This window comes from Natrix helvetica (assembly GCF_964273705.1).
Source record: "Natrix helvetica genome assembly, chromosome: 2".
Lineage (NCBI taxonomy): Eukaryota > Metazoa > Chordata > Lepidosauria > Squamata > Natricidae > Natrix > Natrix helvetica.
This window is the reverse complement of record NC_138552.1, coordinates 88,227,332-88,252,296: the sequence shown is the minus strand read 5'-3', so window position 1 is coordinate 88,252,296 and position 24,965 is coordinate 88,227,332. Positions and strand designations below refer to the sequence as shown.

General features: G+C 37.3%; 1 protein-coding gene across 2 annotated transcripts; it reads left to right on the top strand.

The window, feature by feature from the left end:
- The first annotated feature begins 334 nt into the window (after positions 1-334).
- Positions 335-24,609, top strand: C9orf72 (C9orf72-SMCR8 complex subunit). Of its 2 annotated transcripts, none has more exons than XM_081942299.1 (11): positions 335-424; positions 4,401-4,887; positions 6,597-6,650; positions 11,491-11,586; positions 14,600-14,664; positions 16,412-16,484; positions 17,379-17,495; positions 19,393-19,628; positions 21,280-21,337; positions 21,688-21,797; positions 21,900-24,609. In XM_081942299.1, the coding sequence occupies exons 1-11, from the start codon at positions 411-413 to the stop codon at positions 22,084-22,086; spliced, it is 1,497 nt and encodes a 498-aa protein (XP_081798425.1). In that variant the 5' UTR covers positions 335-410; the 3' UTR covers positions 22,087-24,609. The 2 variants fall into 2 exon arrangements, with proteins under 2 accessions (XP_081798425.1, XP_081798426.1); XM_081942300.1 differs by having other exon boundaries at positions 375-514.
- Positions 24,610-24,965: the final 356 nt, after the last annotated feature.

Sequence of the window (24,965 nt, the reverse complement as noted above, 5' to 3'; positions counted from 1 at the left end):
ACCCTTCTGTAGGAAACCCTCCTATCCCGTGATATCACTTTTAAAGGTGTAGGAACCTGCAACTAAGAAAAATAAATGCATGGGGGTGGGGTTACGTCCCAAAAAAGGCCATATGTATGCCTGTAGCTCTTGCCTTCCGTATGACTTTCAACCTCGGCGAGCCACGGATACCTTTTCTTTAACTTGCTGACTTTACAGGGCTGCATTTCTTATGCCGACAAAGAGCCGTAGTTAGACGGCTACACATTCACTCTCTGCTACTCTTACCTCTAGGCTGCATTCTCACTAGTGCTTTTAAAAAAAAACTGTTCGACGCTTACGTCACTTGAACTCTCCCCCCCCCACCCGCCTCTTCCTCGGAGTGGCTGGGAGTTCGTCGGTGTGAAAGCGCAGAGCCGTCCGGAAGACGCATGCGTGCCGATGAGTTAGTTGTGTTTATAACCGGGAATGGCTAGTAAAGGGAGGAAGGGGATAATGTGGTTTCTTGGCGGGCTTCGGGCAGTTACGCTCCCAGGTAAGTAGGTGACGGCGACGATTATGATGATGGGGAGGCGGGTATCGCACCTTCGTCTGACTGCTTTGCCCTAGAAGCCGAGATCGGGTCTCCTTTTGAGGTTGAATGGTCGTTTCCCAATGTAATAACTGGCGCTCGAGGGGCTTTCCTTCAACTTATTGAACCGACCGAACGTCTTATAGGAACGATCTGTCTGAGCACCAAATAAATGACTAAAAGATGGGGGGGGCGGGGAGAGATAACCCTTAAAGTCTTAAAGTGATGGTGTCTGACTGGTTTTGCTGGCTTGCTGTGCTTCAGAAGTAAATATGGGATGGGAAATTAGGGGAGAAAATATATCTCCAACATAATAGGAAGGAAATGCAGCAGTGGTAACTAAGGCTGGCAGAGATGATAACTGGAGTCCAATTCACAAAGATTTCTTTCTGGTTTCCATGAAAAAGCTATTTGGTCTGAGAAAATAGGCTGGTCTCTTTTTGGATCTGAAATTAATTGCTAGACTTGGGTTTCTTGGGAGGAAGAGAAAAGAGGTCTAGAGGACCCAATATTAATATGCATAAGTATAAACTTTATTGTCATTGTACTTAAATATGAAATTAGTTTTATATATATACATATATATGTAGGGACATTGTGGCTCAGTGGCTAAGATGCTGAGCTTGTCGAACAATACCAGTTCGGCTGTTCGAATCCCTAGTGCCGCGTAACAGAGTGAGCTCCCGTTATTTGTCCCAGCTTCTGCCAATCTTAGCAGTTTGAAAGCACATAAAAAATCTATTCCCAAGTCAAATTAGATTTAGATGCTTATAATTATGGCACTTGTGGAAAGGAGGTATACACAAGAATCAGAGGTACAACAGGTTTTTTCCATTATAATTATTGATAATTGCATTGTAGCATTAGTCCAAAATCACAGTCTGAGTGCACAAATTGAGAGAGTAGAAAAATAGGAACCATATTTGGTGGGAAGGTAACAGCATTCCATGCGCCTTTGGCATTGAGTCATGCTGGTCACATGACTACGGAGACATCTTCGGACATTGGCTGGCCTCAGCTTTGAAATGCAGATGAGCACTGCTCCCTAGAGTTGGGAACCTTTAATGTATATTACTAAATTTATACATGTATGTATTTATTTATATGTATATGAATATGCATATATTGAATCTATATATATATTTACATACACAACATATATTGAAATCAAGGCTTTCAAATACAATTATATATATATATATATATATATATATATATATATATATATATATATATACACACACACACATATGCATACATTTGTAGATACAAATCTATAAAAACATACATATATACATATACATATACATCATATACATCACACACACACACACACACACACACACACACACACACACGGTTTTCTGTAATGAGCCGAAGGACGGAAGGGGGGAGTAGTGAGCTGCCTCCCATATTTGGGCATACCAGGGGTTGTAACACAAATACATACCTATTTCCCTGGCTCAGCTGATAAGGAGGAGAGCCTGTGGCTTAGTGGCTAAGACTCCTGCCTAATATGTAATACAGCCCAGGTTCAAATCCCAGTAAGGGTATGGCTAGCTGATGAGAGCTAAATAGCTTGAAATAGATCTATACTAGTCTCTTTATTTATTTATCAGCACAAATACAACATATATAAATGTTGTATTTGTGCTGACAACTGTATGTATGTATATATGTATGTATGTATGCATATATATATATGTGTGTGTGTGTGTTGTATTTGTACTGATAAATAAATAAAGGGAGACTAGTATAGATCTATTTTGAGCTAATTAGCTCTCATCAGCTAGCCATACCCTTACTGGGATTCGAACTTGGGCTGTATATATCTTAGGCAGGAGTCTTAGCCACTAAGCCACAGGCTCGCCTCCTTATCAGTTGAGCCAGGGAAATAGGTATGTATTTGTGTTACAACCCCTGGTATGCCTAAATATGGGAGGAAGGTCACTACTCCCTCTTTCTGTCCTTCGGCTTATCACAGAAGACCATGCAGGCAGAAAACCATATTTTTATTTTTAATGTTGCCTTTTTATATTTGTGTTGTATTTGTACTGATAAATAAATAAAGGGAGACTAGTATAGATCTATTTCGAGCTAATTAGCTCTCATCAGCTAGCCATATTTAGGCATACCAGGGGTTGTAACACAAATACATACATACATACATACATACATACATACATACATACATATACATACAATTGTAATTGAATATACAGTTGTATTTGAAACATATATATATACACAGTTGTATTTGAAAAACATGATTTCTGCCCGTCTCAAATTGTGTGAGGATTCAAAGTTGACATTGTACCCTGAATCTGTGTGTTGACCTTAGATTATATATACATATATATTTAAGACATATAGCATTTTACAATGTATTTTATATTAATAAAAATGCAGTTTCTGTAAGCAGGACTCTAGTGACATTGTATTAAATATAATTTATTTGAGTTTGCTGTATATTTTAATGTTTGTATTATTGTAATTGTTTTTATAATCCCCAGTTCAAAGTGTGTTGATAGCTTGTCTCTTCAGTTGGTTTTGCAGTGTTCGCTGACATAGACACTTATTGTCTTGCAATTTTTTTTAAAAAAAGTTATAAACAAATTCCAGTGACTTCTTGGAGTTACCAAATTTGGACTGTAAAATTCTGTCTGACACTAAATGCAACTAAGAGAGTTTTCTGTGTCTGTATCACATTTCTGTCATCCTACTGATCTGGTAGCCCTCTTTGCCACCAAAGACTACTTTCAACTGAATGTAATAGTAATATTTTTGGAGGGGACATATTTTAGATGGAATGCCAGATTTCTCTACAAATATGTGATTACTTAAGTAGGTGAAACTCAACCTTGAACTGAGAGATATTGACTAACCCAGGCTTCTATTTTCTTACGAAACTTCCTTATAGTCAAGTTTTCTTGGGCTTGCACCATAGAAGGAAATTAGTGGAAATGCTCTGCTTTTACCCCAAATAGAAACAAAATGGGAGAAGATCGCTTTACAATTGTTATGTAATTACTATTGAAATATTGAAATTCTCTTTCAACTTCTTGTTTTTTTAATTAGTTGCCTTACATTGAGTTTCTAAATAGACTTTTTCCAGTAGTTTGTTAAGATGAATTATTATTATACCACCACTGATTTTTGTTTGAGACAAAGCAGTCCTATGCATATTAAGAATCTCTCAGTTGTTTAAGCAATTTCTCAGTTCCAGCAGTGGGAGGAAAAATCAAGCGATTTCTGTAAGCAGTCTCTTTTGTACCTAACTCAGTCCTCCCACTCCCCGCGAATGAAAAGATTGGAGAAAAGGGGATTACAAGAGAGTAAGTAAGTATAGAATGTGGACTATACCAAGTATTTTGTGTAGCGTGCTACATCTGCTGGCATTACCACTACAGCATTGCTTTTGATATGCATTTCCCATTTGTGTGCCTGCTTACTCTCCTATAATCCCTTCCTCTCCAAACTTTCCACTCTAGTGGACAGAGGGGGAAACAGTCAGGAACAGAGAAATATATACTAATTGTAATGGTGATCATGTGATTGGGGGATGCTGCAAAGATTATAAATGCAGACATTGTTCATAAACGTATTTTTTCAGCAGCATCATAACTAAATAGTCGCTGAACGAGACAGTCACTAAGTAAGGATTAAAGTTGCTTTTTTGGGAAATCTGCAGAGTGGACAGTTGCAAAGCCTAGAAGTAGAGTAAGGATCTCATTTAATAGTTTATTATGAACTTTGCTATCTACACAATTATTTCTGCTAAAAAATGCACTTCAAGATTTAGGGCATCAAAATATTTTGTATAAACATTTTTGTTTTGCTTATTTTGCAGCACATGCTTTTTAGGTTTCAATAATGTGACTGCTGAGATCATCATGTCTGCTCTCTGTCCTCCTCCTTCTCCTGCTGTTGCCAAGACAGAAATTGCACTAAGTGGAGAATCTCCTTTACTAGCTGCCACATTTGCATATTGGGATAATATTCTTGGTCCCAGAGTCAGACATATTTGGGCTCCAAAAACAGAGCAACAGCTTCTCAGTGATGGAGAAATAACATTCCTTGCAAATCATACTCTCAATGGAGAAATACTTCGAAATGCAGAGAGTGGTGCAATAGATGTGAAGTTTTTTGTTTTATCTGAGAAAGGGGTCATTATTGTGTCCTTAATTTTTGATGGAAATTGGAATGGAGACCGAAGTACATACGGATTATCAATAATACTTCCACAGAGTGAGCTTAGTTTCTACCTTCCCCTGCACAGAGTTTGTGTTGACAGATTGACACACATTATAAGGAAAGGAAGAATATGGATGCATAAGGTAGGTTTTTTAAAAAATTGAAATTACTTCTAATACATTGTAATATTTCTGCTTGTTAAACAATTTAGGTCAGAAGTTCTGTCTCTTCTCAATTGTTAAATATCACAAGTTCTAACACAAGGCAAACAAGACAAGACGGAAGCTTTTATCTTGTCATTGGTGTTCTGATATCCTCCATTTTAAAAATAAACATAATTTTTATGTTTATGAGCCCAGATTTAGTCATACTTTGGCAAAACGAATGGAACCAGTGAAACTTGTTTATCATAATTAATTTTATCAGCATTCAGCTGACCTTGGCTGTTCTCATAAAAGTAAGCCAGTTCAGATCTGCTTAGGAGTATGTGGAAGATAAGCAGGAAATTTCAGGATTGAATGGTATACTGGAAAAATGCATTAATAAACCATATTCAGGAAACCACTAGGAGCTGAGATTGACTTAAGAGAGATTCTAATTTTAACTTACATAGATTTATTCAAGAATGATTAATGTGAAACCAATTCAGGGTTTCAGAAGCTGAAATAATAAACCTTCAGGACATATTTAAGAATTCATAGCCCACTGTTCTGTAGTATTATGGACTAGTCTTAATTGTGTCATTTTTCATTATTTCTATTTTTATTTTACTTGATTTTATACTAGTTGTAAGGCTATATTGACTGCCCAGATTTGCAATTGTTGTTAATTGATTAAAAATGACATATACAGTAATTCTGAAAAAAAAAATCATTACATGTACCTACCTAATATGTACCGTGTGATGTAAACTTGCTCAGAAATATATATAGTTTCTAATAGCTAATAAGAAATGTCTTCCTGTTAGAAAAGAGCTAAGTTGGTGCTGATCAGATATTTTGGATTAGAACTTTCCTAAAACCCACTAAACATGAAAATTAGTATGGCAGTTAATGTGTTGGTCTAGCAGCAGGGAAACTAAGGCTGTGGATCACTCCAAGCCACAGAAATGTACTTTTTCACCTACTTCAGTGGCTTGACATTAGAAAAAATAGGAGCATTCATTATACTTTGAGTTCCTGAATGAAAGGTGGGATATGAATAAATAAAATAGGTTGTTAATAGCCCAGAACATCTGGAAGGTCATCCAGTGTTTTCTTCCTAACTGATCATACAGGATAACCATTTATCCAATAATGTATAGAAATTTTAAAAGAATCTCACTGGCTTTTTTCATGTAGGATTCATTAGATTGTTAATTATGAAAAACATTTCTAGTCCCTGATTTTAACATGGATTATTTATTTTTAAAGTATTCGTGAAATGAATAAAATAAAATGTACTTCAAGGGAAATGTTCGCGACATAATTCTGAGATGATTTTGGATTCTAATAATTCTGTGTTCAAATATAATTCAAATGTTATGCAGAGTGAAACATTCTTGCACTTTGTTGTTATACTCCAATAGGATAAATGGTAGTATCCTATTTCTGATTGCTAACAATTTGATAGAAAGGGATAGATTGGAGAGAAAAAATCTGAATAGATCATAATTTCCCTTGAATTTTATGCTTGTGCAAGAGTCTAAAAACGTATCTCTGTTTGCTTTATCATGCATAATTTTATTTTATTGTCATTGGGTTTGAATACAATGATAAGTTTAATTTTTTAAATAAAACCACATTTATGTCAAAATTTGTTTGTAAAAAGTCAAAAGTCTTTATTGTTTGTAAATAAATGTTTTCTATTTTAGGAAAGACAACATTTCCAGAATATTATGGAAGGTGCAGAAAGAGTGGAAGATCAAGTAAGAAAAACGCATATAGCAAAATGCTGAATATAAAATATGCATACACACACACTCACTCACTCACTCACACATAGTTTTTTCTGAATAGTGGGTAGAAACGCAATGATGATGATATCTATTCAGTCAACTCTTGACTCTTGCCAATTCTATGGGCCAAGTCTGTCTTTCTCTCGCTCTCCACATCTTCTGATCTTGCACTGGGTTGTTGTTGTTGTTGTTGTTGTTTTGAGTTTTTCTATGCTCTGGCTGGTGTCAGCTTTGATTGTGTCCACCTATTTGGCGGCCTGGTTTCCTTTTACCACTAACTTTTCATACAGGCAATCCTTGAGTTTCACTTAGCGGCCTTTCAACATAACACAAAGTGTTTTTGACATACTCCCAAAGTTACAAATATTGTAGCACCATGGCAGTCATTTACCCTTATGAATGACCCCATAGACTCTGTAACATTCACCCTGTCTATTCCCCTCCCTGCTCCCCCCCCCACATCTCCACAGGCACTAGGACTGTGGATACCTTGCAAAAAATTAGCGATCCTTCGGTTTCTTGGCCTGCTTCAGTCTTCACTCCTTCCGTAAGAAACTCAAGACCCACTTGTTCAAATTAGCTGGCCTGGCACAATTGTAATTGTAAATCAGAAATACAGTATAATCTAATCCTGACCCTCCTGGATGGCATTTTAAATTCTTAAATTTTGGGGTTTTAATTGGTTTTAATTGGAACTATTTTAACTATTGTTAGTTTGGTTATTGTACGGACTGTATGTTTAATTTGGTTTGTCTGGGTTTGGTGTTTTGCTTTGTTGTTTTATTGTATATTTATTGTCTGTACACTGCCCCGAGTCCCTTCGGGGAGAGGGGGCGGTTTATAAATTTAATAAACTAAACTAAACTAAACTTCAGTCTTTGGTGTGTTTGCAGAAAATGGAGTCTTAAAGTATCGCAAGAACTTATGTGATCTCACGCTACTTTAGGCATCTGTTCTCATCTGTTCTCTGCAAATGGAGGTCTGGATGATATCTGCAGCAAAAGGCTTTAGAAATGGAGGGAAGGCCTGAAGTACCAAAGCCTTTCCTCCATTTGCAAAACCTTTTGCTGTCTCTGCAAAAAGTCTTTGCTGCCGAGAATGGGGCCCGGGAGGGGTGCCTGTATCCCTCTGGGCCTCCACTTACGGCGGCAAAGTCCTTTCTTCAAGTCCTTTGCTGATGACAACAGAGCCTGGGGCATAAAGTAAGTGACCCAATCAGGCAGGATGGGGGGAAACCCTGAGATATCTCAGTGGGTCGAGGTGTAGCGGCGGATTGGGGCCTATACCTCAATGCACGCCAAACACTGGACGTGAGACCACGAAGGTGCAAGAGAAAACAGGTTTATTGAGGCATCTGAGTTCAGCGTGTTCATACACCAAAATCTGAATTGCCCTGGCTTTGTTCAGGACAGGAGTTTTATACCTTCCTATAGCAGGGGCATTCACACAGATATTTGTTCATCAGAAAAAGGAATATACATTGCATATTTGTTCGTAGACAAAACATACATTTTACAGAAAATACAGAAAATTGCATTCTGTAAGGTTACAGTAAAGTTACAGGAAAGGGAGTGAAAAAGTGATATATCAGCAGTCAGACATGCTATCATCTATTAATATGTTTTTTCCGGCGCATTGTATCTTACACAGACATTGGTTTCCTGTGTCCTTCCATAGAACTGATTGCAACATATTCCAGTAAAATTTGTAATAAGCCCAAAGTAAGAGATATCATTAGTCAATTAATATGCTGACTACGATTAATATACTAACTTGCCTATCTGATTAGTCTTCAATGGAAAGCAGGGGCTTACTGTACTTAAAGGTTGACTGGCTAATATAGGTGCGATCTCTTCCTGCTGCCTCAGAGGGAGGCCTTGGGTTGTCAAAAGCACCAGGCTCCCCATGGCCTTCCTCAACCTGAGATACCTCATTCACTGAATGATTCACACATTCGATTAGCAAATGCATGGGCAAAAGCAGGGAGTGGTCACATTGAAATTATGTGATTCACTCCTACGAATCCTCGGGTTATGAATGTAATTGGCAGGTTCCATTACATTCGTAACTCAAAGATTACCTGTGATTGCTTTCTCCAATGAATTCCCTCCCATAGCACAGTCAAAGTTAGGGAGACACAGTTCTATGATTTTGCCTTTAGTGACATGTCTGGTTATGTGCTCCAGAAAAGCCATATGAAGTTAAATTATGTTAAACCACACAGAAAGTGGAAATCTAAATATTTAAATATTTTTATTCTACAAAAACAATTAAGATGAATTGGAAGTGTCTTTAAAAGTGGTCATTTCCTAACAAAGTAGAACAATTTGTCAAAAGATTTTCCTACGTCATTCATCTATCAGAAAAAGACTTGCCAATATGCATGAATGTTAAGTTATACATAGCTAAGATTTATTACATTATATTGAATAAGAAATGAAGCACGAAACATTTCCTTTTGTAATCTCTTAACTATAAAGTACAATTCTATATTCATTTCATTTTTAGCTTGCTTCCATCCTAGATCAGATTACATTATATAAATTCAATTTTAACCCCCTGATTTAAAAACGTGCACATTTTCACTCTTTTTTTTATAAACAAAGTTTTTTATTGGTTTTTTGATGTTTTACATAGGGAAAAGGTAGGGGAAAGGTTACAAATTTTGGCAGCTGCGAAATGCGGTAGGTGCACCCCCCCCCCTCCAAACTCATAGTATACATTTGCATAAAATTCAAATATTACATAATAGCATATAGTCAGTGTGGTAAATTCAATTGGTAATTTCGGTCAGTTTATATCACGTGGATTTTCTTATTTGTGTGATCTGAGCTTTCTTGATGTCGCCCCATCTCCCCCAGCTGGCAGTGCTCTGGCCCCTCCCGTGTCTTGTACATCTACTGAAGTGTCTTCTGGTTTTTCTAGGAGTAGTTTATTTTTTTCCATAAAGGCCTGCGCCTCTATGGGTGTATTAATTCTAACTCTTGTCTCCTCCCAGAATATTAGCATACCTTCAGGCAATAACCATCGAAACCACACCCCCTTCTGGTATAGTTTATTCGCCAATTGCGAATAAGATTTTCTTTTCTCCCTCACTTTCTTGGGGATCTGTTTCAGAATGGTTATCTCCCTATCTTTGTATATCAAGGCTTGCCCCCTTTGTGCATTCAGGATTTCATCTCTTGTGCTTTTCCTAAGAAATGTAATGTGTACCTCCCTGGGGACATTGTGTGTTCTAGCATACGCTGAGTTCACTCCATAAGCCAGGTCTATTTCCCACCCCATCTGTTGTTTTTCCTTCTGAATATACTCAGCCAATATGGTTGTCATGATGTCCCTTATGTTTTCATCATCTGTCTCCATCACGTTCTGGAATCTAAGATAAAAAGACATTCTCTCAAACTCTATTTTCATTTGTTGGGTGTCAAGTTCTTTGTTTCCCCTCTGCATGCCCTCTATCCCTCCCTTCATCTCAGCCGCCCCATCTTCCAAAAGATCCAGTCTCTGTGAGTTCTTATTAATTTTATCCTGGTTCTCTTTAATTTCTTCTTTCATCTCCTTCAATTGTCTCTTTATTTCCTCTTGTCTCTGTAAAAGTTGTTGTAACATTTGATGAAGCTCCAGGTCCGTAGATTTAGGTTGCTTAAAGGCTATTAACGTTGATTGTGTGCTAGGACTGGAGGTTGCAGATGTTGGGGCTGAGGCAGCAAAGCCTGACTTTCCAGGAGGTGGTCTTTTAGATATCATTGTTTATAAAATAAAGAGTCCAGTCAGTATAAAGAAGGATCAATCAGAGAGATAGAACAGCCAGGAGAGTCCAGGAGGCAGAGAAACCAGGCACAGGGGAATTTTCTAATCACCCTGGCAAAAGAGCAGTCGTTTTTCACTCCAGGGGGTTCAGAAGCAAACAATCCACAAGAGAATTATCCAGGTAGCACGGAGACAAAGACCGGAAGCCTGAAGCTAAAAGGTGGAGTCAAGTCTCACATCTCATGAAGACAACGGAAGTGTGCCATCTTGCCTTGCCAGCTTCGGGTATTGAGGCAACAAATAAAGTGTTCAAAGTTCAAAGTTCCCAGGGCTTCCAGATCTCATTGTCTTAAACCTTAAAAGTTTAAATCTGAAAATCCATTTAATAGGGGTGTGACATCTTTAGTTTGGCTCTCTCCCTCCTCCTTCCCTTGGGGCTGAGAGCTCTCTTGTTTCCAGCCGCTTGTCCAAGGGGGGGGGGGAAATCCCCCTCCCCTCCAGCCACACCTCTCCAATTCAAGCCAAAAGTTCAAGTTTGCACAGCAGACAGATTTTATAGTTGGTAATAGGAATGAAGGGAGTCTACACCTCACCGCTCCGCCGCTGCATCCTTCAGCTTTCTTTTTTTCACTCCAAACAGCCTGTCAGTGAAGACGCGCCCACGCGCCCTCCGATCTACTCCCCGGTGCCTTGAGCGCGCAGGGGACCTCCCGCCGGCCGCCGCCGATGCAGGGATCCCCTGCGATGCCGCCCCTCCGGCAGGACGCCTCTATGGGGCGTCCTGTGCCCCCCAAGGAGTGGGGAAGCCCACCGGGGAGCCGGAGCGAGCAACGAGTTGCCCGTCGCTGTCAGCCGCCGGAACCGGAAGTCCACATTTTCACTCTTGATTTCCTATTTTTTTGATGATTTTAGAATAAATCTAAAAAATAAATTTTTCAAAATTACTTTTAATTTCTCTCTTTTTTTTCCTTCAAAAACCTTTTAGTCGCTAAATAGTCTTTTCTTACAATTTTGTTAAATTCAACTACTTTATTTAATAAAAATTGTATTTACTGCACAGGGCCAGAGTATCATTCCAATGCTGACAGGGGAGGTAATTCCTGTGATGGAACTCCTATCATCTATGAAATCACACAGTGTTCCAGAAGAAATAGATGTAAGTCTTTGAATTTAAATTTTTTATATTGGCTTATTCAAGTATAACATACAAAGAAAAAAAACATTAAAAACTAAGAAAAGAAAACTTGTGAAATGTGGTGGGGGAAAAGTGTACAGGGAAACAGTGTAAAGTGAATAAAGAAAAATTGTGGTTGTAATGTTGTTATCTTCTGTGCTAAAGAGAGTCAGAAATCAGAAGAAATAGATGTAAGTCTTTATGTGAAAGGAAGAGAGCCAATTTGATGTAGCAGTTAAGACATGAAGCTAGAAATCAGGAGACTGAGTTCTAGTCCCATCTTGGTCACCTTGTGCCAGTCATTCCCTCAGACCTAGGAAGAAGGCAAGGGTAAGAAGGCAAAACCAAGAAAACTGCAGGAACTAATCCAGGCAGTCATCAGGAGTCAAAAATGTAGTTGACAACATGCATATGAGTACATGCACACACACTGAACATGAAAGGAAGTACCTGACTTCCTTAATTTTTTTTACTACAGGTAGTCCTTGACTAATGACCACAATTGAGCCCAATTAAGCAAAGCATTTCTTAAGTGAATTTTGCCTCATTTTACAACCTTTCTTGCCACAGTGCATTTCTGTTGTTAACATTTGTTAAATGAATTTGTCTTCCCCATTAATTTTGCTTGTCAGAAGGTCACAAAAGGTAATCACCTGATCCCAGGACACTGCAATTGTCAAAAATACATGCCAGTTGCCAAGCATATGAATTTTGATCACATGACCACAGGGATGCAACAGTTGTAATTGTGAAAAACAGTCATAAGTCACCGTTTCCAGTGTCATTGTAACTTGGAACGGTCATTAACTGATCGGCTAAGTTGAGAACTACCTGTATTTTGAATTCCATTTAGGCAAATATTAATGTGTGATGAACAATTTATTCCTTTGGCTGCTTAGAAATGTAAGATGTACAGCCAAAGCATGTACTTTAAAGTCCCAGCAGATGGCTGACTATCTCTGAAACTAAGCCAGATCAAACCTGGTTAATCCTTTGGTGGTGGACCTCTTGAGAATTCCAAGTCTGTTAACTATATTGGAAATTTAAAAACATTGAACGAAGACAACAGCAGACACTTTACTCTGTCAAGAAGAGTGCATGGACGCAATCTCCACTTCTTTGTTTTTTATCTTTTTGAATATAACTACCCTGTTTTCCCGAAAATAAGCCCTCCCTGAAAATATTGCAGCACAGCAGCAGCCATGAGGTAACCACGGTCGCCACCTTCTGCACCTCAAAAATAATAAGACCTCCCCGAAAATAAGGCCAAGCGCTTTTTTTCAGGGGGTCAAAAGAAAATAAGACCCTGTCTTATTTTCGGGGAAACACGGTAGCTGCCACTTTTAGTCTGCCTTTGAACATGTGAATATCATGTCAGACTCCAAAAAACTAAGTAAAACATCCTGAATTTCTTCTAAGCCGTTTCTTTCATTATTCCACACCCGTAGACAGAAATCTTGCCAAACTAAAGCTATCTGCATCATTAAAGATATACTCTTAAGAACTCCTAAAGAGAAGCTGTCTTGATCCTCTTCCTCACAACCAAATTATCTAAACTTTGCTGTTTCTTGGTTCCCTGGAATGCAGCACCTCCCTCCTGGCAATCAATCTACATTTGACCACAGATGTCCAGTTTTATCATGTGTTGGTGAGAAAGGGTTAGAATAAAGGTGTCAAATTCAAGGCCCACAGGCCAGATGGGGCCTGCAGGGTTCTTAGACCTGGCCTGCGGGGCTGCCCTAGAAACAGCAAAGGACTGGCTTCTGCCAGCAAAAATGGGGAGGCCATTTGTGCAGCAACCCCGGGCCCCGTTTTTGGCTGCGACGGTCTCCTGCAGCCCTCTGCCAGTGAAAACAGAGCTCAGGAGGATCCGTTTTTGCTGGCAGAGGGCTGCAGGAGGCCATCGTGGCTGTCCTGAGCTCCATTTTTGCTTTCGGAGGGCTAGCCAAACAAACTAAAAGCAAAACAAAACAAAAGGAGAAATGTTTTCCCTTCTGCATTTGAGCATCAAAGGGAGGATAGGAAAGGAGAAAGGGAAAAAGGAAAGACAAAGAAAGAGAAGAAGAGAGGAAGGAAGAAGAAAGAAGGGAAGGAAGAGGAAAGGAGAATGAAGAGGGGAAGGAAGGAGGGAAGGGAAATATTATAATGAGAGGGAGGGAGGATCTGAGGGAAGTCCTGCCTTAGCACTTGGTCACCACAGATGCCCCCGACATGAGTGACGTTGAGCTGTCCCTGCCCCCCTTACCCCCCACCCAGGTCAAACAACTGTGATATGGCGCTCAATGAAATCAAGTTTGACACCCTGGGTTAAAACATCACATTTGATAGACAGAAACTAAAAATTGCCTTAAATAAGAAATTTGTACGCTCCTTAACACTGGCAGAAATACTTATTGATGCTGACTGCAGTGTATTATTTTTTAACGTTCTATGAGCCGTGATGGTACATTGGGTTAGAATGCAGTATTGCAGGCTAACTCTGCTCACTGCCTGGAGTTCAATCCTGACTGGCTCAAGGCTGACTCAGCCTTCCATCCTTCCGAGGTTGGTAAAATGACACAGATTGTTGAGGGCAATAGGCTGACTCTGTAAATCATTTAGGACTGTAAAGCACTATAGATAAATGTAAATGTTATTGCTATTGCTCTGAGAATTTTGTGAAAGATGTTGAGATCTTTAAATTTTGATTGTCGTCAAATATCTTTATATAGGTGTTTATGAATATTTTCAGTCATCTGGGTTGTATCAGAAGTGGTTTTTATTTTTGAAAAGGCAACTGGAGTAATTTTTTTGGAAGAAGAAAAAGACATTTCGCCTCCTATCTTGGAAGCCTCATCAGTTGTATTGGATAGTGTTGGAGATGGAAGGATAATAATTTCATACTGTCAATAACTCTGACTTTGCTTTTTCAGAAATAAAAAAAACAGTTTTGATATGTTCATATCTCTGATTTTCATAATAACTGAACCTTATTCTTCTTTTCATTGTGTTCCAGATACGTGATACTGTGCTTAGTGATGATGACATTGGTGACAGTTGTCACGAAAGTTTCCTACTTAAGTATGTTCTGTTTTATTACACTTTTGTGAAAAACCATTGAAAGTGGAGATTTAATGGTGGATCCCGTAGATAGGGGACTTGTAGGATAGAAATTGATTAGTTTTTGTTACAAAAAGTTAAAGCAGGTTTTTAAAGAGAGCCTAAATTCTTTTGAAAACTTCAATTGAAAAATTGATAATTTTTGTAAGCACAAAAGCCTTACAAATACAGGTAGTTCTTGAGTTATGACCATAATGAAGCCTGCCTATTATGGGTGTAACTCATGACATTTTTACAACCTTTTTGTGGAGGTCATTAAGTGAATTGCCACAGTCAGTAAGTGAGTGAATAAATTGCTATGGGTGTATTTTGCCAAAAACCAGAAGTAAATGTTGGTTTTGGTCAAAAATATCATAAAATGTCATGTGACAAATGGCAAATGTCATGCAACCCTGTTGCCAAGCTTCTAAGTGCAGTCCTGTGACCGGGGGGATGGGGCGAGACCATCAGACTTTCGAATCCGGGGTATAAGTAACCCCCAGGTAGATCTGTCAGAACTTCGAACAGTCACTAAGTGATAAGTCATAAGTTGAGGACTATCTGCATGGAAACTTGGGTATGATGAAATTTAAAGGGGTACACTAAATGCCATTTGTGAAGAGAAGGAATAACAACAGCAGTTTTCTTCTTTCACGCTTGCTTTCTCTGGGGGAACCCTCCCCCCCTCCCCCCCAGAAATGAAAAGCTTCAGGCTAACAAGCAGGAGTTCAGAAGATATTTTATTTTTCATACTTTTTGTTTTTATAATTCTTACTTCAAACTATAACTATAAAATATAGTTGGAATTGATAACTTTATGAAAGGATTTCTTTTTTTAAAAAATGAGATTTGACCATGGATATTATGAACCTGAGTGTATTCAATGAAATATGGATCTTCCTTAAAATATGGCTAGCCATTCTTTTTTTTACCCCAACTTTCCTCTTATATCAGTGGTTCCCATCCTTTTTTTGGCCATGCCCCACCTAAGCATCTTTAAAATCATAAAGATTCCCCCCCCCCTGGACATATAATTCTTACTTTACTCAAAAAGCGAACTCTACTCACAAAAAGGAAGCCTAAAATGCCATTAACTTGGTTTAAACAAGGTTCAAATTGCCCCCATTAAAAATCAAATTGCCCCCCTGTAGGGCATGGGCCCCATGTTGGGAACCCCTGCTCTATATAGATGGTCCTCGACTTAAATTTTTACTGCTAAGTGAAGCATTTGTTAAGTGAGTTTTGCCCCGTTTTACAACCTTTCTTGACACAATTGTTAAGTGAATCACTGCAATAGTCAAGTTACTGTCATGGTTGTTAAGTGAGTCTGGCTTCCCCATTGCCTTCGCTTGTCAGGAGGTTGCAAAACGGAATCACATGACCTCCATAAATATGAGTCAGTTGCCGAGTACCTGAATTTTGATCACATGGCTGCAATGTTTGTAAGTGTGAAAAACAGTCATGTCACTTTTTTCAATGCCGTTGTAATTTCAAATGGTCACTAAATGGACTGTTGTAAGTCAAGGACTACCTTTACATGTACCCTTGAAATGTATTTTCAAGTTTTGTTTTGCATGTGAATAGGGTATATGTGAAGTGTCAGATTTTAGATTAATGGCACTATTTTAAAAGACTTTTAAAAAATGAGATTCTGAAATATGTAAACATGGCTCCAACTTGTAATTTTTTTAAATAAAAATCACTTTTTTAACCTCTGCTTAATATTCAGGGCCATAAGTTCACATCTGCAAACCTGTGGTTGCTCAGTTGTTATAGGAAGCAGCGCAGAAAAAGTTAATAAGGTATGTGTCTTCTATACAGTGATGGAAACTATTTCCCAAATAGGGTGTTTTAATTAAAATCATAGAAGCAATAATTTTATTTTTGTCTGCAGAAATAAAATTTGGCAGAAGTTAGGGAGTCTGTTTAGTTAAAATTTTAATATCAATTTATTCAATTTACCCATAAAAATCTGCAGTTTCCAAATCTTGTCTTGAGCTTGAAATTCAAGAATTCCCTATCTGGGTGGAGAAAAGTCATGTACGAGATTTGTATACAAGTACTATTTATATATTTGATTTATAACTTGCTTTTATTCAAGAACTCGAGATGGCAAATATTTATCCCATAATAACCACACTTTCAGATTTGATCAAGAAAACTGACGTGTTTTAGCCCTCTTAATATGTATACAGGGAATTTTCTAGGAAATCCAGGGGTTTTCTGTACTTCTGTAATTCTGCCCTATATAAAAAGTACAACAGAACTGTCAATCTACAAAATTTTTGTCAAGGTAATGATGATTTAAAGCTGACCAGCCAATGTAAGGCTGTAACCTAAAATGATGAAATGAGAATGAGTCAGCAGAGGTAGAGCCGTTTAAGAAGCCAGGTTATTGCCACTTTAAGAAGCTGTCTATATAAAGGAGGCCATGAGAGTCCGTATCTCTCTCCTTGTGTATCTCTCTCCTTGTGTCCAGTATCCATTATTAAGTTCTCCGTGTAGAGTTAAGAAGATTGATTACTTATCAGGTATTTACTACCACATATATTTCTGTATATGTTGTATTTAAACCACTGTTAAATGTCTGTGCTGTGTTTTGCTCCTCGGTTGTCTCCTAATAGTAGTCATGCTGCAAACACTCTGACAATTTTCCTACATTATTTCAGTATATATACATATATATTTATTTACAGATAGTAAGGACACTGTGCCTCTTTCTCACACCAGCAGAGCGAAAATGTTCTCGTCTTTGTAGAAACGAAACATCTTTTAAGTATGAGTCGGGTCTATTTGTGCAAGGGTTACTGAAGGTAAGATATTTTCTTTCTTCATGCATACAGGAAGGTCTCAATTAGTGCAGATAATGAATCCCACAAAATGGTTGCATTATTTAAATTCACACTATCCGAGGCGATATTTCTGAGGAAAATAGGCTAATTGTTTCCTGCTTGATCGATATAGGTAATGAAAATTTCCAGACATAAAATTTTATATGGTAATTAAATATAAAAATTAAAAATATACTTACAATTTAAATTTATTTTAATGAAGTCACAGAGTAGTAATAGAAAGCAAAATAAAAAACAAAATTCTAAATATCGTTCCTAAAGATAAACTTACACTGACAAAATGTCTTTAAGGGTTGTCAAAATATTTTATCAACCAAGACAGATTGGTTGTCTCTTTCTTTAAATCTTCATTATAACCTCCACAAGGCGTTCTAGATAGATCTTACAAATATTTAAAATAAATAAAGTGAATAAAGGAGAAAAGCTGGAGAATAAACCCATAATCAAAGCGTCACCTATATTCTCGTGTAGTTCTTCAAAATGAGCCTCTTCTTTTTTGAGCTTTCCTCAGCTTGAACCTTCTTTTCTTCATTTTGTATATGGAACAATTAACATATAAAATCCCAAAAGCAAGGGTACATGTGCTATTCCCAACCACTTATGCGCTACCCTCGCATTAAATGCGACCTGGTATCAGTTTATATTCTACACTTAAATCGAGTATTGAACCACTCATACTAATCAAAACCTACGTGTATTGTTAAAAACCAAGCAATTAGAAATCCCCTTTCTGTTGGATAGCCATTTGTCTGAAACGGTATAGAGTTTCCTGTCTAGGCAGGGGGTTGGACTAGAAGACCTCCAAGGTCCCTTCCAACTCTGCTATTGTATTGTATTAACCAAAACATTTCTGTAAGTAAATGGTTACACTATTTTCTAGATGATCTCTTCTATCTTGCTTTTTTTCCTTTTAAGTAGATTTCTAAATATTTCAACTTAGCAGGTTTTTTGTAATGTCAAGAAAATGTAGTTTTCAATGACATAAATTATTCAGTTATCTAATTAGTAAAGCCTGTTGCTTTCTATGTTTAGTGTACATTATAGTTCGTTTGATTAAAGGGAAAAAATTGACATCTTTGCTTTTCCTTCTCATATGCAGAACACTTTCTCTACAGGTTAGAATGTTATTGATGGAATTATTTCTATTTTTAATTATTTACTTACATTATTACCCTGACCTTACAAAGAACAAAGCTAAACTTCATTTACTTTAGATTCTGACCTCTTATGCTTCATTTCTAAAAGTTGTAACATTAAAAATAAATGGAATAAACCAGATAATTGTATGAATGAAATGTAAAACTGCCATTCTAACCATGTTTCTGACTGAGGTAAGAAGGGCTGATTGTATCATTCCCTCAAGGGACTGTGTAATGGTTGTAACTGAAAAGCTGCCCAACATTGTTGAGGTAGACACACAAAGAATTCAATTGGAGAGTCATGATCTGTGTGTCCTTGGAAAGAAATTCCAACATTTTCATTGTGATCTACACATTGTGAGTTTCTGTGAAGTCACTTCCAGTTTGACACATAGGTCTTCAGTCACTTAAGGATAGCTAAGGTTTGTAAGGGACTGTCGGTAGAGTTTAATAACAGAAAAGTTCAGTTGGCTCAACTATTCTATATTTAATACTGTAATCTTTACTCAGAAGATACATGTTTTGTGTTCACTAATGTATAGGGAAACAGCAATTTACCAATGCATATTTTAAACAGTAGGATCTTGAATATTCTCAGGACACAAGTCAAACTTTAAAGGACAGTCTTACTTTTATTAAAGCAAAGAGTGACATTTGTTTGTATATTATGTTCAAAATGATATTTTGCATTTTTAATTTTTGAAATTTTATTGTGGCAGGATGTGACTGGAAGCTTTGTGTTGCCTTTCCGTCAAGTGATGTATGCCCCGTACCCTACCACGCACATAGATGTAGATGTTAACACAGTGAAACAGATGCCTCCATGCCATGAACATATTTACAATCAACGACGGTACATGAGATCTGAACTAACAGCATTTTGGAGAGCTACTTTGGATGAAGAAATGCCTCTGGATACCATCATCTATACAGATGAAAGTTTTACTCCTGACTTGTATGTATTTTTGAGGAGTTTACCAAAAAGTTATTTGGTACTGTCCGTTGTGAGTTAATACATTTGAGTAAATACAGTGAGCAGGCATTTGAATATAGTTGTGCATTTTATGTTGGTGGTCATCATGATTCAGATGTAGTATCTATATCCTTTTTGTGTGCATGCTTACATGCATGGTCGGTTGGTCTCCCTCCCTCCCTCCCTCCCTCCCTCCCTCCCTCCTTCCCTCCCTCCCTCCCTATCTCCATCCTGTTGATAGTTGATTATCAAGGAAGACGTTATCTTATCATCTTGCTGTCTTCATTTCAATTCTAATGCTGGTTGCTTTGTTTGTTATAATTCATTTTTTATATTAAAATTATTTTCAATCACTATACAGATAGTCCTTGACTTACAACCACAATTGAGCCCAAACTTTCTGTTATTAAGTGAGACAGTTAAGTGAATTTTGCCCCGTTTTATAACCTTTCGTGCGGCAGTTCTTAAGTGAATCCCTGCAGTTGTCAAGTTAGTTATGCAGTTGTTAAAACGAACGTGGCTTCCCCATTGATGTTGCTTGTCAGAAGGTCACAAAAAGGGGATCCCATGGCCCTGAGACACCGCGGCTGTTGTAAATATGAACCAGGTGCCAAGCTGGCTCATATTTTGATCACTTGACCATTTTGATCACAGGACCAATTGGGGATGCTGCAGGGGTCATAGGTGTGAAAAATTGGTCATGTCACTTTTTCAGTGGCCTTGGAACTTTGAACAGTCACAAAATGAATTGTTGTAAGTCGAGGGCTCCCTGTACCTTGTGCACAGGGTTTGGGGTAAAATGTAGAAGGGGTTTCCCATTGCTTTCTCTTGCACAGTGTGGATAGGTGGCTTGGCAGTGTCACTAAGATGATCGTTCACTTACAGAAACCTTTCAATATTGTCTGTCTGTCTGTTGGTAGCTGGGATTGCGTTCAGGCCTTTGGTGAGCCTGCTAGACGTATATATTCTGGTGGCAATCACTTCTGACCTTCTTACTCATCCCTCCCAAGAACAACCTCCCTGTCCCAATGAGATAGCAGGGCAGGATCATTTTGTGAAGTGAGGGGGTGGGGTAAGTCTGGTTTATGTCTTCCTTCTGCATGTTAATAAGTAGATCAGGTCAAGCTAGACCTGGGTTCAATATTTTGCTTCTCACGGTGAGCTACAAGATGCCTGTGAAATAAATGGAGACATAGTCCTCTTCTACTAATGTTCCTCTGGAACTGCAGACACCTGTCCCCAGTTTTCAGACAATATTTGATTCTCGAGACTAATAATACCTCATAGACCTGTTCTCTGTGAATTTATCTAATCCTTTTTTAAAAAAAAAAGTTTTCCAAATAAGCTGTCACTTTTTCTTGTAGTGGATTCCAACTGTTTATTCTCTGCTATGCGAACAACAGTTTTCTTTGTCTATCCTAAATCTCCCTACATTTTGTTTCCTGGTCCTGGTGATTTGAGAGAGATTATTATTTCTTCCCCTCTTTCTCCATATTGTGCATGATTTTTTTTAAAAAACCATTTTGATTATGTCCTCTCTCGTTTGCCTTTTTTTTTGCAAGTTAAAAATAGTCCCAGTGTTCCAGGATTTTCTCTTTTTGTGCTTTTATTTTGTTCCTCTGTATTTCTGCAGGAATGTTTTCCAAGATGTTCAGCACCAAGATACTTTAGTAAAAGCTTTCTTAGAACAGGTAACTCTTGTTTCAGTTTACTTAAAACTAATAATACGGCACAATGCTTATTAAATATTCATTTTGCATAGTTTTCCATGAAAAGAATATATATTTTTTAAAGAAAATATGTAATGTATTTAGAGCACATAAAGCAAGGCTGGGCAATTCTCCAGGTATTTGGGGATAAAATTTCATAATTATTGGGGATGTAGTCCAAAATATATTTTGAAAAAAGATTATTGCATACAGCAATCATATAAGTTTAATAAAAAATAAATAAAGGTAGTGTTTGCAGGAGAATGGGAGAGCACTCCAGTTAAAGGAGATTTTTTCAGGATGTAATTTATGTGTGTGCCAATTCTTAACAGGTCTTTCATTTGAAACCTGGATTGTCTCTAAGGAGTGTATTCCTTGCACAGTTCCTCTTAGTCCTTCACAGAAAAGCCTTAACTCTCATCAAATACATCGAAGATGATACGTGAGTTGTAAAGTCAAAGGGAACAATGGGGTTGGCTAGCTTGCATCTTGACGTAGTTTTAAAGTTTTCCGCTTAACCACATCTTTATTCTTCAACTTACAGGCAAAAAGGCAAAAAGCCTTTTAAATCTCTTCGTAACTTGAAGATAGATCTGGACTTAACAGCAGAGGGCGATCTTAACATAATAATGGCTTTTGCCGAAAAGCTCAAACCTGGTTTACATTCGTTTCTTTTTGGTCAACCTTTTTATACCAGCGTGCAAGAACACGATGTCCTAATGTCATTTTGAAGACCTTTCAATATGCGCTGGTTGCAGCCTCATAATACTATTTGAAAAGGTTTTGTAAAGGGAAAACAATGCTTTTCTTCGTAATCACATGCTGCTCTCCACTGCAACTGAATGTAAGTTTACACTACAGCCTGTAGAAGGAAGAGGGAAAAGAATTTGCTTTCAAATCTATTCAACTTAGGCAGACTCACAGGCTCTATTTTGCTCATAGTAAGAGACAATATCATTATGTGCGGTCAGAATGCTAACTAGAGCTTTCAAAACAATAAAGCAACAGAAATGTTTTTAAATCGTTTTTTGTTAGAGCACAAAGATAGTTTTTGTTAGAGCGTTATCATTGTTGTTCTTGCTTTTGGCATTGGGCAGAATGAGACATTCACCCCTTCTCTATTTTGAGATACTAAACTACAAACAAGTGGCATATGCTGACAGAAGACCGTAATTTCCATTGCTTTAGAATAGTACCAACTTCCTTCCTTCTGTCATACTTTTCAACAGCTCCTAGAAATTGTGGCATTATCTATTTAAATATAGCTATAAAACATTGTGCTTAGAAAAGTCACTTAGTTGGAATTGGACATGATCCTGGAGAGTATTTTAAAATTAGTAAAGTATCACCAATCATACTAGTGCCCAGCGAATCTTCTCTGTTGCTGGTTTGTTAGCATGGATGTCACACTGCTTAATGACTGACCACAGTTGTACATAATTAGAGAACAAAATGAATACAAAAGCTAAGCTTTTGCTAAAGAGGGGTTAAGTAACTCTTTTGTGTTCTGAATGAAAGCCAAATAAATATGCTTACTCTATATTTATGAATTGATGGATGGTAACAAAATTCTGCTTTTTTTCTTAAATGACATCAGCTTCCACTTGTTTTGTACATGTCTTCTTTGTGTCTGCATGGTATTGAATATTTATATTGATTTTATTATGCAGGTTTCATAAAGTAAAAAAATCTGAATATCTGCTGTTACATGTTTCAGTGCATTTATTATTTAATTATAGTGAAGGGAAGATGCCAAAGGCGGATATATTTATGTGCAATATGTATGTGCTTAATATGATTTAGGAAATGCACTTGTCAAGGTTTAATGCTGTTTTCAGCATTCCTTATATGAACTGGTGCTCTCATGGAATCTTAGTCATTTTTCTTCATCAATTTATCGGTGATGACTGAAATGAATACATACCGTTTTATAAAAAGTTTTCCCCACTAACTTTTACATCTTGTGAGTTTCAAACTTTTCCTGTTAAAGAAATGAACAAGGCAGTCTCTGTCAATCTCTGGATATCGTGGTTCCCCAGATCTCCGAACCTGTATTTTTTTTTCTAAAATGATGTACTATTTTGCATCGAGAAAGCTATCAAAGCATAACTTGATTGGGGGAGGGGGGAGGTAGAAGAGAAAGCTTCCTTCCTCTTAACAATATATGGAATAATCCTAAAGTGAATGCTAAATAACTTTAAGAATACATTTGATCTTAGATTAAATAGTTTCAGGTCATGGTTATGCTCACCTAGAATTAAGAAATCAAATAGATCAGTATTTGAAACTACTGTACAACTATATGTGGTGTTCTTCATTCACAAATCAATAAATGGAGAATATTGAAAATAACAAGAGATGGTAGACTTGTAGCCCTCTAAGTCGAACACTAACTCCAAAGATTTTACTAGTGATACCCAGGAGTAAGGAATTCTAGAAGTTGTACAGCCACACTTGAAGGACCTTGCTTTGATCACTTACTCTGCTAGTAAGTATTTTTTTCTGGTAGAATATTGGTAAAGTAAATATTCAAGGAGAACTACAGGTGAATTAGAAGTTTACATTTTCAGAAAACTCTTGTGATATAGTTCCAGGGGTGAGCTTAAAATAAGTGTGTGCAACTGTATCTCACTGTTGAAATTATCATTCGCTAATTCATTATCTTAATCAGTATTCACTGTTGTTCATGCATTCAGTTTAATTCGCCTGCGATATACCTTGGAAAAAAGTATCTGGCCTTCTTTTCATTACTGGTTTGAGGAGGGGTTTGTAGGTCTAAACATCTGACAGGCACAGGATTAAAAAATGTTGATCTAAACTTGATGCATTGTAGGTTTCTATGTATTTTTCATGCTTTCAGTCCTTCAAAAATGCAATAATACATGAACCCATTATTTCCTAAGTCATTAAATGACACTTTGAAAGATGGTATACATTTAATTTTGTTTCAACAGTTTACATATTTACATTCTTCTGACTATGTATACAAGAATGTTACCACAATCAGTCCACATTATTCAATCCTATGTCTAATTGTATCATGATGTATTTTGACCAATACAACTGGAATTACAAAAGAAAACAAATTACAATATCATCTTTATTCATTATAGAATGTAAATACTAAAATACTAAAAACTTACCAAATTTTGATGCACTTTTGTCTCTCATGTTTATGTAACAAAATAGTTATGTGACCGTGATCTGTGTTCCATATGTTATGGTTAAACATTAAATTAAGCTATTAAAAATGTTCTGGTGGCATTTTTAACATTTTAAAGCAAGACCATCTTTCCTCCTGTAAGTTTTAAGCAGTTTTTCAGCTGCCACAAAAATCTCTTTTCTTCAGGATGATTATAAGAATGATCTTCAACAACAGCAAATTAGAGTTTCACAAAAAGTGCTTTATTTGGGCATGTTTCACTACAGGTAGCCCTCAATTTATGATGCATTCCCCCCCCCCTCCAAAAAAGGGCTACTTACTGCCCATTTTCAAAATTAACAACCCATACATAGTCATGTGATTGCATTTTGGGTGCTTGGCAACCATCTCACAATTTCAGATGTTTGCAGCATCCCAGTCATATAACCACAACTTGAGACATTTTTT

Bases quoted from the DNA above. Each gene is read 5' to 3' on its own strand.
- C9orf72 (XM_081942299.1), top strand. The intron at 19,629-21,279 runs GTATGTATTTTT...GTATTTCTGCAG, and splicing joins GAAAGTTTTACTCCTGACTT to GAATGTTTTCCAAGATGTTC. The intron at 21,338-21,687 runs GTAACTCTTGTT...AATTCTTAACAG, and splicing joins TAAAAGCTTTCTTAGAACAG to GTCTTTCATTTGAAACCTGG.